The sequence below is a fragment of the Sinohyriopsis cumingii genome, chromosome 16, assembly GCF_028554795.1.
Source record: "Sinohyriopsis cumingii isolate HCF-2022 chromosome 16, ASM2855479v2, whole genome shotgun sequence".
Lineage (NCBI taxonomy): Eukaryota > Metazoa > Mollusca > Bivalvia > Unionida > Unionidae > Sinohyriopsis > Sinohyriopsis cumingii.
In genome coordinates this window covers 9,566,975-9,580,856 of record NC_142976.1, presented here as the reverse complement: position 1 = coordinate 9,580,856, position 13,882 = coordinate 9,566,975, and the positions used below count along the sequence as shown (strand labels likewise).

The 13,882-nt window shown below is 34.7% G+C and overlaps 1 protein-coding gene across 2 annotated transcripts in view; it reads left to right on the top strand.

Annotated features, from left to right (window-relative positions):
* Window positions 1-899: 899 nt before the first annotated feature.
* Window positions 900-13,882, top strand: part of LOC149779921 (pre-mRNA-splicing factor ATP-dependent RNA helicase DHX16-like) — a 58,264-nt gene continuing 45,281 nt past the window's right edge. For both annotated transcript variants that reach the window (XM_089936619.1, XM_089936618.1), the window contains exons 1-5: window positions 900-1,191; window positions 5,567-5,713; window positions 6,364-6,443; window positions 7,630-7,828; window positions 9,902-10,074. In XM_089936619.1, coding sequence (XP_089792745.1) covers window positions 994-1,191; window positions 5,567-5,713; window positions 6,364-6,443; window positions 7,630-7,828; window positions 9,902-10,074 — 797 coding nt within the window. In that variant the 5' untranslated portion in view covers window positions 900-993. The remainder of the gene's footprint in view (window positions 1,192-5,566; window positions 5,714-6,363; window positions 6,444-7,629; window positions 7,829-9,901; window positions 10,075-13,882) is intronic.

Here is a 13,882-nt window from a genome sequence, read left to right as displayed (position 1 = left end):
AATCTAGAATGTAGGATGTATTTAATTAAGCAAATATATTATAACGAGTTATCGTCAAAACTGGTTTTCGGGGGCTGTATTCAAAATTGCTGGCCCAACAAGTAGGTCTCTTCTTTTATTTTCTTTTTTGTCTAAATGCGTTGTCCCATATAATTGGTTGGGAAAGAACCCAGGAAAACTCCCATAAGAACCACCAACCCATGGGAAGCTACTGGTATGCTTTCTCACATAGCCGCACTAGCCGAGCCCGAGACTCGAACCCACAATTTAGATAATTCAGCTACCCGGGGCCCTCGTACCTGACGCAAATACTTTCTTAGGTCAGAATTTATACTTTGCCAGTGTGTTGAACACAATGAATTCGTCCTTTCAGAAACTTAATGATGTTATACCAGCAAAGAAAATTTTGTGTATACACACACACACACACACACACGAAAATGGTTATATTTTTGAGGACTTTCATATTTTCTAACTTAATATTTTATATTGTTGCCTTTTGCAGAATTGTAAAATCCTTTTCATGTTCGTGCAGTACTACATGTCTACGTTTATTTTAAAGAGTTTACATTTGTACCTTTTTGTGTGCAGTTCTTTAGTCTGTATGGATAACTTAATACCTATCTTCATAAAAGTATAGATATCTTTATAATGTATAACCAACCTAATAACTGACACAATATAATCAGTATTGTGCTGAAGTGCCACTGACATACATGCATACATACATAGATAGATAGATACGTACATACATACATACATACATATATTGTTTCTTGGCGGATCGAATGCTTCTATTTGTGCATTAATGCTAGATGAGCAAGGTTGATTGAGCGATAATATTTTAATTCAAATATACCAAAGCATCCAAGTAATGAGCACTAACGTCATTTCAACTATTCAAAATGGCGGCGTCCTCAATACGCTAACACAAGGACTTTCATATTTGTTCTTAATAACAAGTCTTTATATGTTTTTTTATGATAGTCAAAGATGTCTTCGATAGAAACTTGGGTCAACGACAAATTGCATGACATCCTTGGTTTAGCTGACAAATACATTTCTCAGTATTTGATCGGACTAGCCAAAAGGGCGGACAGTTCTCAGGAGTTCCTCAATAAATTGAAGGAAACTGGAGCCCTAGACGTGGATGAAAATGTCAAGATATTTGCAGTAGAGCTATGGAATAAGGTCAGTTGAAAACTCTAAGAGAAACGATATATAATTAGCAATAAAACTCTACATAAAACATATATTTCTTGGGTATTTTTGGAACATGTTTTGTGATTAACGCCATTTTTCAGTATATGATAGGCATATACATGGCGGCCTGTATAACTGGTGGAGGAGGAACCCGGGAAAACTCCGGTAAGAACCGGGAAACTACTGACAAACTTTCACACAAACCCACTTTGGTCAAGCCAGAGACTCGATCCGTAGTCCTACAGTGTAAGACGCCTCACCCAATATTTTTGTTTTGATGGGTGTAGCGTGTTCCCAAGTCGACTGACAGGAGAACAAGATGTAAAATTTTCAGGAATATCTCACATACATAGCAGCACATATAAACACTCTTCCACAAATTTAAGTCTAATTAATATACATACTTTGCTGTCTTCATATTCACAGAATCAAAATCAGACACTTGCAAATGGATGCATTTTCATGTTCCATTGACATACATTTCCATTGGTTGAAATGCAATGGTACCCTAGGAATGCATAAGTAGATTTCAGTGTGAACTTACTTATTTAACAGAACTAAACTATGTATATATTCCCTTGTGAAACATTAAGCAGCTCTTTGTTTTGTTAAAGAAACAAGTCCCCACTTCAACATATTTCAGCATACCTCAGCATTCCTCAACTGCTGTCATATTTCAACTAGTTTAAATGTATGTCAATGGAACCTGACGATATGCCATTTGAATGTGTCAGATTTTGATTAAATCAGGACAAAGACAGCAGTGTCAATTAGACTTAAATTTGTGGAAGGGTGTGAAGCTTGAGATATACCTGAAACATTGACCACACATTCTGATGTCAGTTAACCTCAGAACAGACAGTTTTTTAGGCAGTAAGATATCCCCTCCCAAAAAAAAAAAACATCGGTTGAAGCATCTTACAATGTACGACTAACTCAAACCAACACGGAAGAGGTTAGATGGCCAATTTGTTTAATAATTTACTTTTATGTTGATTTTTTGAATTATTTAAGTTGTGGGTTTTTTTTTAAATAGTTTGGACATAATTGGGACTAAGCTGCTATAAATAGAAAATAAGGAAAGTGCATAAAGGTCAACAATGGACAAATGTACTTACTATTCTTGTGCAGCGGTCTTTTTAAAAAATAATATTCTCACATTTATATGATGTGTAGAGATGATAATCAAAATTACAAACACATTTTTTTTTATTGCTTTAGTTTTATTTTATTAATGTGCCAAAAGTGTGTAATCGATATGCAGACATAATTGGATTTGTAAAAACAATGATTACATCAAAAGCACAATGGTTGGCATGTATGTTGCAGGCATTTATCAGTTAATGGTACAAATACCTTTGCAAAGCTAGAGTTCTAACTGCACTTGGTGCATGAAATAAAACCTGCACATGCTTCTGAATTTAAATTTTTGGAGTGCTCTATCTATTTATTGCTATCTTTTATATGGCATATTATGCCAGTGCTTTGTAATATAAACACGACGATAGATACAGGATATCTTTTACTTTGTGAGTTGTTTTTTTTTTAAATCAATGGCATTGATCACAGTACCGTATTTCCTGGCGTATAAGTCGATACTTTTTGACTTGAAAGTTCGGTCTTCGTCTTATACTCCGAATCGACTTATATATGGATTGTGTCATTGAAATTGCATCGACTTATATATGGATTACAGTATCTGGTATGCTATTGACATTGCTCTATAATCGGCATAATCGAAAACAGGTCACATAGAAGTACAAATTCATGTTAAATTACTATGTCAATAAATTGTCATAAACTAATATGACTGCGTTTATATTTGTAAGTTTTGTCATTATTTATTTTGCATTCTGCGTGTTTTGTCTTATTTCTCAAACATAAAATAAAAGAAAACAATTTACCGTACCGGTAAAAACTTCACCAGGCCGCATAGCACACTTATGGTCTATACTCTTTAGTGTACTGTACTAATTCAAAGCATATTGTTTGTTCCTAAAAAAAAAGATATGAAATAACTGGTCCATTAATATTTGATTTTCCAGTATAATGTTGGACACACGTGAGCAATTACCGGCATAGCTTTTTGATTGATCCAGTTGATCCTACAAAGGGATGTAATCCATATTAACTCGAGCGTTCTAGGATTATTTATAAAATAATGTAGATCATGCATTCTACTGAATCCCCCAAATCATATGTTTCTAATTGTATTTGACAAAGTTTCTCAAATAAATTAGGTTTAACCTACACTAAAATCAGATATATAGATGGACTACCAGTACTCATAGATCATCAGTGATCCATGATTTTTAGTTTCGCAATTCAGTTTAAAGCAAATTGTAATGTCAACACTTCACCTATATTCATTCTTAACCAGCTGATGATTCAGTGTCTCTCTTTGATTATACCGGTTGTTGATAAATTGGTCTTTGGTTTCCAACAACAATCAAAGCCAGTTGCCGCAATTGTTTAGACCTTGATATTGGCTTTAGCTACCGATACTAGTTACCATATTGCCGGTACCCCATTGTTCTTTATAATTAATCCGCATCAATTATGCTACCCGTTTTTAATATCAATGGGATTAAGTACAACAGGAAATGATGCCCACTCCCTTCTCTAGATGTAAATAATGAATTTAGTCATGGGCATTGTTTTCATTGCTTTTGTATGGGCACATTTTAATGAGTTCGGTATATTTTGATCAATCTTTTCAGTCATAATCATTCGTATAAATATCCCCGTACAAATCATACAACTTATCTCACAATGCCTCCTGTAAAATCACGCAAGTCTTACACAGCGGCTTTTAAGCTGGAACTTGTAAAGTTTTCATCTGTTAAATCTTGCACTCAAGACTGGTTTCAACTGGAAGGAATAATCATAGCATGCATAGCCACGTGGCTCTTGTTGCAATGGATATCATAAATAAAACAAATATGGTTTAAACTAAACTAAAATCAGATATATTGTGAGCGCGCGCGTGCTTGTGTGTGTGCGCACGAGAGAGAGAGTGAGAGATGAAAAAAATTGTCCGTGTACAAGATCGTTCTTTTATTCAGGGCGGTTTTTATTTGTAGCTTTTGCAAAGAGAAAAAAGACGGTATTTTGAGTTACCTGACGATTGTAATAATCCTCATGTATTACGAGCCTACTATATTCCATTATCAATAAACACCTCTAAATCAACAATTCATTCTTGTTTTATTTACGATGTACATTGTCACAACAACCACATGGCTATGCAGTGTTATTTACATGGTAATTAAACATGCTTAGCGCTTTGGCTATAATTGAAACCAGATTGAGGGCAAGAATCGACAGAATAGGTCAAATCAGCGAGGCTGCCAGTAGGGAAATGAGACTTTTTTTAGGGAAATGAAAATCTGTCAACATTTTATTGAAGTCATTGTCCATACAAAATTTATTATAAGGACAAGAGATCATACCCATTACTTTGTATTCGAACTCGCCAATAAAGATAATAGTGAGGTATATCATTGAATAGATTAGTAATAAAATGTTAATTATACCCAAGTCCAAACAGAACAAACACTTAAAAAATAGTGTATATATATATATATATATATATATATATATATATATATATATATATATATATATGAATCAATTTAACGGAGTCCGTGACTTTCAAACTTACGATAGAAAATGACAAGTTTGTATAAGTTAAGTTCGTAACTACAGGTAATAAAATGAACTACAACATGGATGTGCTTTCAATTATAATAAAACAAGCATGGACTGTTTATTCAGCTGTGTCAATTGATAACAAAATATAGCAGTTCAGAAGTAAAATTACAAGCATGTTAGCATCGGTAATGCAATTTCACGATTGCCGGTAATATGGAATATCATACAACGATACCATCAATATTCATGCAACCGGAAGTTACTAGTATAAAATACAAAGCCAAGTTATTGACCTGGCCTCGTCTTATACTCCGAATCGACTTATATATGGACGAAGGATGGAAAATTTACAAAATTGGTCAATTCGACTTATACTCCACATCGATTTGTAGGCCGGAAAATATGGGTATACAGAACTATTAGAACTAGCTGTATTGTTATTTCATTTTTTTGCAACTCTGATTTGAACAAGCACGCAAAAAAATGGGGAAAATGAAACTTATTTTTTAAATTAATGCTACAATTTAAACTTATAAATGTTTGGAACCTTTAAATCTTGTTATTGTTATTCTCATTATGTCATTTTTTCAATAGGTCATTTATTCACTTATTTTTATTATAATTTATGTAGGCATACTTTTCATAAAAATGAGGTTTTAAATATTTCCATGATAATATTTTACCATTGTATGCCAATCATGTTGACCAGGTTCCACACCAAGCACCAACAATCAAACCAGCACGTCTGCAGGAGCAAGCAGCCATTGAGCTTGAAAAGAAGAATAAGAGATACACACTGGTGTCTGATGATGATGAGGAGGAGGAGGAGGAAGAGGAATATAAAGTCCCAACAAAGGTAGTGCTTTCCATATATGTCATGTTATTTATTAGTGACATTTCATTTTTTTTACTTCTTTTAATTAAGCTTAGATGAAAACAGTATTTTGATGGCACAATAAGTCTTTTGATTGCAAAATTAATTGCAAGGTAATTAATATTTAAATTATTACTTCGTCTATTTGTATTTACTTTGAAGCTGAAATTTAGTAGACAGTACAAACAATTGTCACCCATAGCTCTTGTAATCAAATGAAAACAACGCATAGCTTCTCAAGCTTATGTTTCAGGATTGCAACATTGCTAACCAATTTTTATGTGGTATGAGAAAGACTTATTTATGCGTTTTGCAGTGTTAAAAGCATGCAGAAGCAAATTGGTAAAAGGAAAGATTAATTTGTTTGTTTAATGGTATCTCAAAAATGGGTAATAGGGCCCTATAAGGTCACTAAATTTCAGTTTGCAATTTCTATATGAATCGTGTTTGACAACAGCAGGCATTAGAATTGTCTGTGAATTTTCTTTTTCATGAAGAAATTCTTGTTGTAATAAGTAAACATTTGGTCTTCAGATGGCTGATTTCTACAAGATGGATCTTTTCATCAGCAAATTTCTTGATTTTATTTTCCCTTACTAGAAATATTACTTGTTCCATTTTCTTATTTCCAGAAAGCTAAGGTTAAAAATAAAAGAAAACATTTGCGCAAGAAGCAGGAATCCTCAGAAGAGAGCAGTTCTGAGGATGAGAGGTCAGTAGGCAATAATAATTTGGTTTTATTAATTTATCAACTTTAGGGTTTTAAAGCTTATTCAGGCTTTTTCAATGCCAGCAGACTGTACATTGACTGCATAAGGTTTGCATTGAGGATCAGAAGTACTGTCTTTTCTGTGGGTTATAAAGTGTCATTGTTTGAAATGATAGTATAGAAGGATTGCTTTGGGGAAGGTGCTGCTTCTTGTAACTTTCATTGATATAAAAAAAAAATTACTTTTATGATGATGCACATTTTAGAAACCTTTTATGATGGTACATATGCTTACTCCAGTGCAATAAAATAAATTGTGGGGGGGGGGATCACTGAAACCTTTGCATTGAATGTACTTTATTAAAAGTTTCACTATCATGCTGTGTGGGGGACCCAAGTGGCCGAGTGGTCTAAAGCACTCTCCGTTATGGATCACTGACATGAAAGCTTGTCAGTAGCTTCTTGTGGGTTGGTGGTTATTTCCGGGGTTTTTCCCGGGTTCTTCCTCCACCATTAATACTGGCTGGCATGCATAACCTATTTGTGTGCTGAAAAATGGCATTAAACCCTACAACAACAACAGCAACATCAAGCTGTGTATTCCATGGTTCCCTTGGACAACATTCAAATGAGCCAGTAATGCTTTACTGTTAAAATCTTTGATTTGACTATCAGAATGTTTGAAATCAGGAGATGGTGTTATTTGAGAAAATAAGTTTTTTGTTTTATAAAATAAATGGGAATTACTAAATTTGGATGTGAATAAGGAAATGACGGATTTATATGTTGGTGAGAATTTTTTTTTTGGTAAGGTCATATCAAAGTGCTTGAACCAGAGATAGACCAGAGGGGCGCTAAATAGGAAGGGTCATTATTTGGAATGAATACACATTTTTGTGAGCAAAGAAGTAACATTCAAATTTGCATTACTTGTTAAATAGGCATAAAAAAAATTTAAAAAAACTAAATAAGAGTTTCCATGAAATGTTATTAAGAGCAACAGTAGAGCAGAGGGTGTGACATCAGAGTCAGAGAGGGTTTAGTGCCCTTTATTTCTCCGGTGCTAGAGCAATATGTTAGTTACCAGCATAGTTTTGACCCCCAGACTAAATTTTTATTTTGCTCTGCTGTGAGTGTGAAAGATGAATATAACTGCAGGTTTCAGTGTCATTTTGGATTTTATTGACAGGGTATCTTCAGATCATAGAGAGAAACCTCACAGTGTCATTGATGCGGACTTAGATGGTGACAGTGATGATGGTGATGAGTACGAGCAGCAGGAGCGAGAGAGGATGAAGGACCTGCAGGAGAGGGATGACTTTACCAACCGTCTCAAGGAGAAGGATAAGGATAAAACTCGACATGTCATGTCCAAGTCTGATAAAAAGGTGAGAGTTAAACAGAAGTTTTTTTTCCCTATCATCTCAGTCATTAATTATTTATAGAGATATGCATAGCTGCCAACACTCTTGATTTTGGCGTGAATTTCACGACTTTTTCAGCGATTCACGGATTCACGACGCAAGCAAAAAATTCACAAATTCTCCAATTCTCAGTTATTTTAAATCTTTAATTTAAAAAAAACGATTTCCTGTTAAGCGCTAGTCCTGATTAGCGGTCCGGTTCTGCTGGTCGCGATATTAGTAGGACTACAGCCGATTGGTACAGTTGGCCTGGTAGCAAGTATTTTAGCCTATTTTAATCTATATGTATAAGAGTAGTTTTACAAATGCTTTTGAGAGAAACTGTGGCCTAACCGGAATTTTGCTCCGCGCATGCGTCACCAACACTGATTTGAATTACCGTTCGGCATTGCATGTACGGGCATGTAATATCTTGAAAGTTTAATTTGGGATATACCAAAAATTGGCCGTGCATTATGCCATTAAACATTGATATACATCACACTTTGTGCACACAGTGTGCCAAAATTATAGTCTTGGGCATGGTGGCAGAGACTATATGAGGAAGCACATCGGTTGCAAAAAACATGTAGACGTTGGGAAAATTAAGAATTCTCGGATTTCAGCTCTGGAATATTTTAAACCATCGATGGAAGACCTGCAAGCTACCAGTGCTGAAGCATTATTTGTGAGTTTTCTTGTTGAACACAATCTATCTTTATCAGCTGGACACCATGCTAAAAATTGGTTCCGACAAATGTTCCCAGACTCGAAGATCGCTTCCAAATTTTCTTGTGGAAGAAACAAAAGTGCTGCAGCTCCTGTGCATTCCTCACAGCAACAGAGACAGTGAAATATTATTTTCTCTAGTGAGAAAAATAGGACTGACTTTAGGGCCTCTTTAGGTGCAGAAAAAATGTCAGTAATTTTAGTTACCAAGATCAACCAGCAAGCAAGACTTCTGAACTGTTTTGAAAACAAATTTATGATCAAGAAGTTGAGGAAGTTCAAGTCTGCCACACTATCATGTCTTGATAAATAATCACAAGAACAAGGGAAGCTTATGAATACCATAATAAATAGAAATGCAGATATGTAGTGTTTTAGTTTTATATTGCGATCTTGATATAGTGTAGTATTGACAGTCAGAGTGGATGGAGTTATTGTCATGGTATTTTTCACTAATTCATGCCCAAATTCACTAATTTTTATCCCTATTTTCACTAATTGCGAGCCTGGAAGGTTGGCAGCTATGTATATGGATAAAGTCCTTGCAGTCCTGCTATTGGAGGTTAACCCTAGCAGACGCTTGCACTGTTTTGTATGACTCATTGATATCACATTGAGGTACTGTATTTTCAATCAATGTGCTATACTAATCAGATTTCCCTCAGTCATGGTCCACAACTTATCAGAAATTGCAGGTCTTGCTAGAAAAACCAGGAAGTCCTTTTTAGGAAAGTGGAGGAGCCAGTTGATAAAAGTCCATTAGCTGGCATAAACTCATTACATGCAAGACAAATACATACAGTCTTACTCTATGAAGTCCTTGTTTTTATTTTTACTGTTAATGTGATATCATCTTTAATTCCAGACAGTATTATTTTTCTTTTATTATGTTTGGTAAAATCCATTGGTTACAACTGAAGGCCCAAGGCTAGTAGTAGGGGGTCTACAGGATGCACAGTCTCACAGATGGTGCTCTACAATTTTGTATTTTACATAGGGTTAGAGTTTTAAAGAAAAGAATTTTCCTGGTTTTCCTCATTGGTTATACTGGCTGTTTGAAACAAAATCTTGTATGTATCTCTTAGGTATTATTAAAATAACTTTTAATTGGTGTAGTATTGATATAGAGTATACAGCTTGGCCTTACTTCAGATATTCATCTATCAAAAAACTGCTAGATCCACTTGGTCATTTTCACTTCCTGGACTTCACAGGTAAATTGTAAAAAAAAGAGTCAATAACTTTTATTTACATTTTATGTACATCAAATCAACACTTACGTGATATCCTGTATATACATGCATTGTTTAAGTCCAAAGTGTTTTGTAGGCATATGAAGAAGCTAAGAAGCGACTGCAGTTGGAGACAGAGGACAAAAAAAAGATCATCCCTGAAATCAGAAAGAAATCCCGTCGTGACTACTTGAAGAAACGACAGGTAGACAAGCTTGATGAGTTGGAAGCTGATATTCAGGATGAGGAGTATCTGTTTGGTGATACAAAGTAAGGCACCTTATTTGATTGATTGACCCGTATCATTGTTATCGATATTAGATAACCCCTCACACGTCTTTCTATGCAGATTTATCATGTGGTATGATCAGGTCCATTTTCCATTTATTGGATACTGCCAAGTTCTTAATGGGTGCTGTTAACACATTAACCCCTGGAGCTTTCTGTCATTTTTGCCTGAAAATCAAGTAGGAAACACATTTTGAAAGCTATTTCTGAATAGACTCAAAAACACCAAATCCCCTGTCATCTTTCAATAACATACTGCCTAGTTGTATTAGAAACATCGTTTTTCGTTGGCTATTTGACTTGCGCATGAGCAGAAGGGTAAAAGTTGGCCTTCTTTTTTTTATCATTGTAGAGCTACATCTGTCTACCTTTCTATAATACCACCCACTTTCGTGTATCATGCATGACCATGACGCTACAGAGCTCGGCAGTAGGTTACTACCTCCTGCCCTGTAAAGTCATCGCTAGGGGTTAATGTATTAAGCATTTATAGGACTAATAGAATTTTGCTTTGTAATAAAGGGTCTTTCATCACACAACAGTACATGAAGTCATATGTTATCCAGTGTATTTATTTTACAAATATATTTATGTTCATATCAGTTTTATGATAGGTAATTTAAATACAATTTATTTTATTCATCAGATGGGTGTATATGGTAAATTATATTGTTTGTTCTGTTGGTTATTGTGTTCTCGGCCTAAGTACATGGTCTTGAAAACAAACCCATTTGTGCTTTTATCTTTCCCACTGTATCTGACAGTACAAACACATTAATGTATGATCCTCATTTTTGTTTCATTTGTATTAGCAAAAAACCATGCATTTGTTTTAGTTTTTCAGTGGTGTGATTATGTCAGAATTAAGGTTCTGTGTTCAAGTTTTAGCATGCCAGATACACTGGGAATACTTGTTAGCAAGTTAGATACAATGAGAACACTTTATAGCAAGGGTAGCAGGTTGGATATACTGGGAATACTTTATAGCAAAGTTAGCAAGTTAGATACAATGAGAACACTTTATAGCAAGGTTAGCATGTTAGATATACTGGGAATACTTTATAGCAAGGTTAGCAAGTTAGATACAATGAGAACACTTTATAGCAAGGTTAGCAAGTTAGATACAATGAAAACACTTTATAGCAAGGTTAGCAAGTTAGATACAATGAGAACACTTCATAGCAAGGTTAGCATGTTAGATATACTGGGAATACTTTATAGCAAGGTTAGTAAGTTAGATATTCTGGGAATACTTTATAGCAAGGTTAGCAAGTTAGATATCCTGCAAATACTTTATAGCAAGGTTAGCAAGTTAGATACAGTGAGAACACTTTATAACAAGATTAGCAAGTTAGATACAATGAGAGCACTTTATAGCAAGGTTAGCATGTTAGATATACTGGAAATACTTTATAGCAATGTTAGTAAGTTAGATACACTGGGAATACTTTATAGCAAGGTTAGCAAGTTAGGTATACTGGGAATACTTTATAGCAAGGTTAGTAAGTTAGATACACTGGGAATACCTTATAGCAAGGTTAGCAAGTTAGATATACTGGGAATACTTTATAGCAAGGCTAGCAAGTTAGATATACTGGGAATACTTTATATCAAGGTTTGTAAGTTAGATATACTGGGAATACTTTATAGCAAGGTTAGCAAGTTAGATATACTGGGAATACTTTATAGCAAGGCTAGCAAGTTAGATATACTGGGAATACTTTATATCAAGGTTTGTAAGTTAGATATACTGGGAATACTTTATAGCAAGGTTAGTAAGTTAGATACACTGGGAATACTTTATAGCAAGGTTAGCAAGTTAGGTATACTGGGAATACTTTATAGCAAGGTTAGTAAGTTAGATACACTGGGAATACCTTATAGCAAGGTTAGCAAGTTAGATATACTGGGAATACTTTATAGCAAGGCTAGCAAGTTAGATATACTGGGAATACTTTATATCAAGGTTTGTAAGTTAGATATACTGGGAATACTTTATAGCAAGGTTAGCAAGTTAGGTATACTGGGAATACTTTATAGCAAGGTTAGTAAGTTAGATACACTGGGAATACCTTATAGCAAGGTTAGCAAGTTAGATATACTGGGAATACTTTATAGCAAGGCTAGCAAGTTAGATGTACTGGGAATACTTTATATCAAGGTTTGTAAGTTAGATATACTGGGAATACTTTATAGCAAGGTTAGCAAGTTAGATATACTGGGAATACTTTATAGCAAGGTTAATATGTCATATACACTGAGAATACTTGATAGGAAGGATAGCAAGTTAGATACATCTGGGACACTTTATTGCAAGATTGGAAAGTCGGATACGCTGAATACTTTATTGTATGTATCCTTTATGGATGGTCATTTTGATATGGATTTTCATGAAACAGCTTTTAATGATGTCTACTGGTCCTAAATGAAAATGGTGCCAATTTGACATCCAGTATGTCCACCACAGCAGCTGATTTGAAGATACTGTTTTCGCTGAAGAATATCTGAGATGGTTTCAACACTCAGCAGGTAAAAGAAAGAAATGGTCATATCTTGAACTCTTGGAAATTCTTTTCACCCAGCAGTGTCAGCCCCATCAAAGGACTCTTGTTATTCATTTGTAAACAATTGAGCTTTATTTGTACATCTGTTTGGTTTACTCTTATATCTTTCAGTAGAATTAGTATAATTACCAACATTAGATTAATATAACTTCAAGTTCTAAAAAGTAACAAGAATAACCCACTTTTTCATTCATTTGCTGGTACAGCTTTCTTCTTAAAAAGAATAGTGGAGCTGTATTATGCAGTTATATTGGACTTCTGATGTTAATAAATGCAGGGATGGTCCTGTCTTTTAAAAAGCTGTCGCCAAAAAAATCGCCAACCTCAATATTTTGTCGCCAGTTTTCAAAAAGTGTCGCCAAAACAAGTAGTGTAAATTTTTCCAAGTGTTAATTTAGTCTATTAATGTAACAGGCAATGAAAATTACAAAAGATGGGTTAGTTAATACTTTAATTACAACAAGCATTAACAAAATGTTACAAAGTGTTACATGAAGATCTGTCGCGATTTTAGGACTGCCCACTTGTTGAATGCAGTTTCAAAGTCTAATTTTTCACATCTGTACATGCTGATACTCATTAAATTCTCGAGAGATGAGATGCAGAGCTTATTTCTGATGTCAGTTTTTATGAGGTTCATCTTACTGAATCCACGTTCACAGTCTACAGTTCTGACAGGTGACACCAGTAGTCTCTCAGCAGCCCCACCCCACCCCCCACCCCTTTATGGCTAGCTTCACAAAGCTTGTAGTGAATTGCTTCCTAAATCCCAAGAATGATCACTGAATGCTGTATAAATTTTCTCGACAAGCAAAATAGGATCTCCATTCCCACGAATGAAACTTACACGAGTCAACACCTGGCAATATTGGATCGTATATATAAGCATAAATTCAAACCCAATTTAGGGATCCTTTCACTCCTGTATTTTGAGAAATAAGTAATTATTATTAATTATGCAAAACTGTTTTTTTTGTGCTGTTTCTTGTTGCGGAGTTTAAGTCTCTGCAGCCGTAACATGGAATTGATGGCAAAAGGAAAAGATCAGTGAGTAAAATGCTGCACTGGCGACAGATATAATTGTGATTTAGATTTTTTCCATTTGCTTTGTATTTATACACAGAGGGTACTTCAAACGTTATCAGTTTTCTATAAAGGTTCAGCGAAACTATTGTATTGGTATATGTAAAAAAAAAAAAAAAAACACAGAAGGATTAGCCATACAA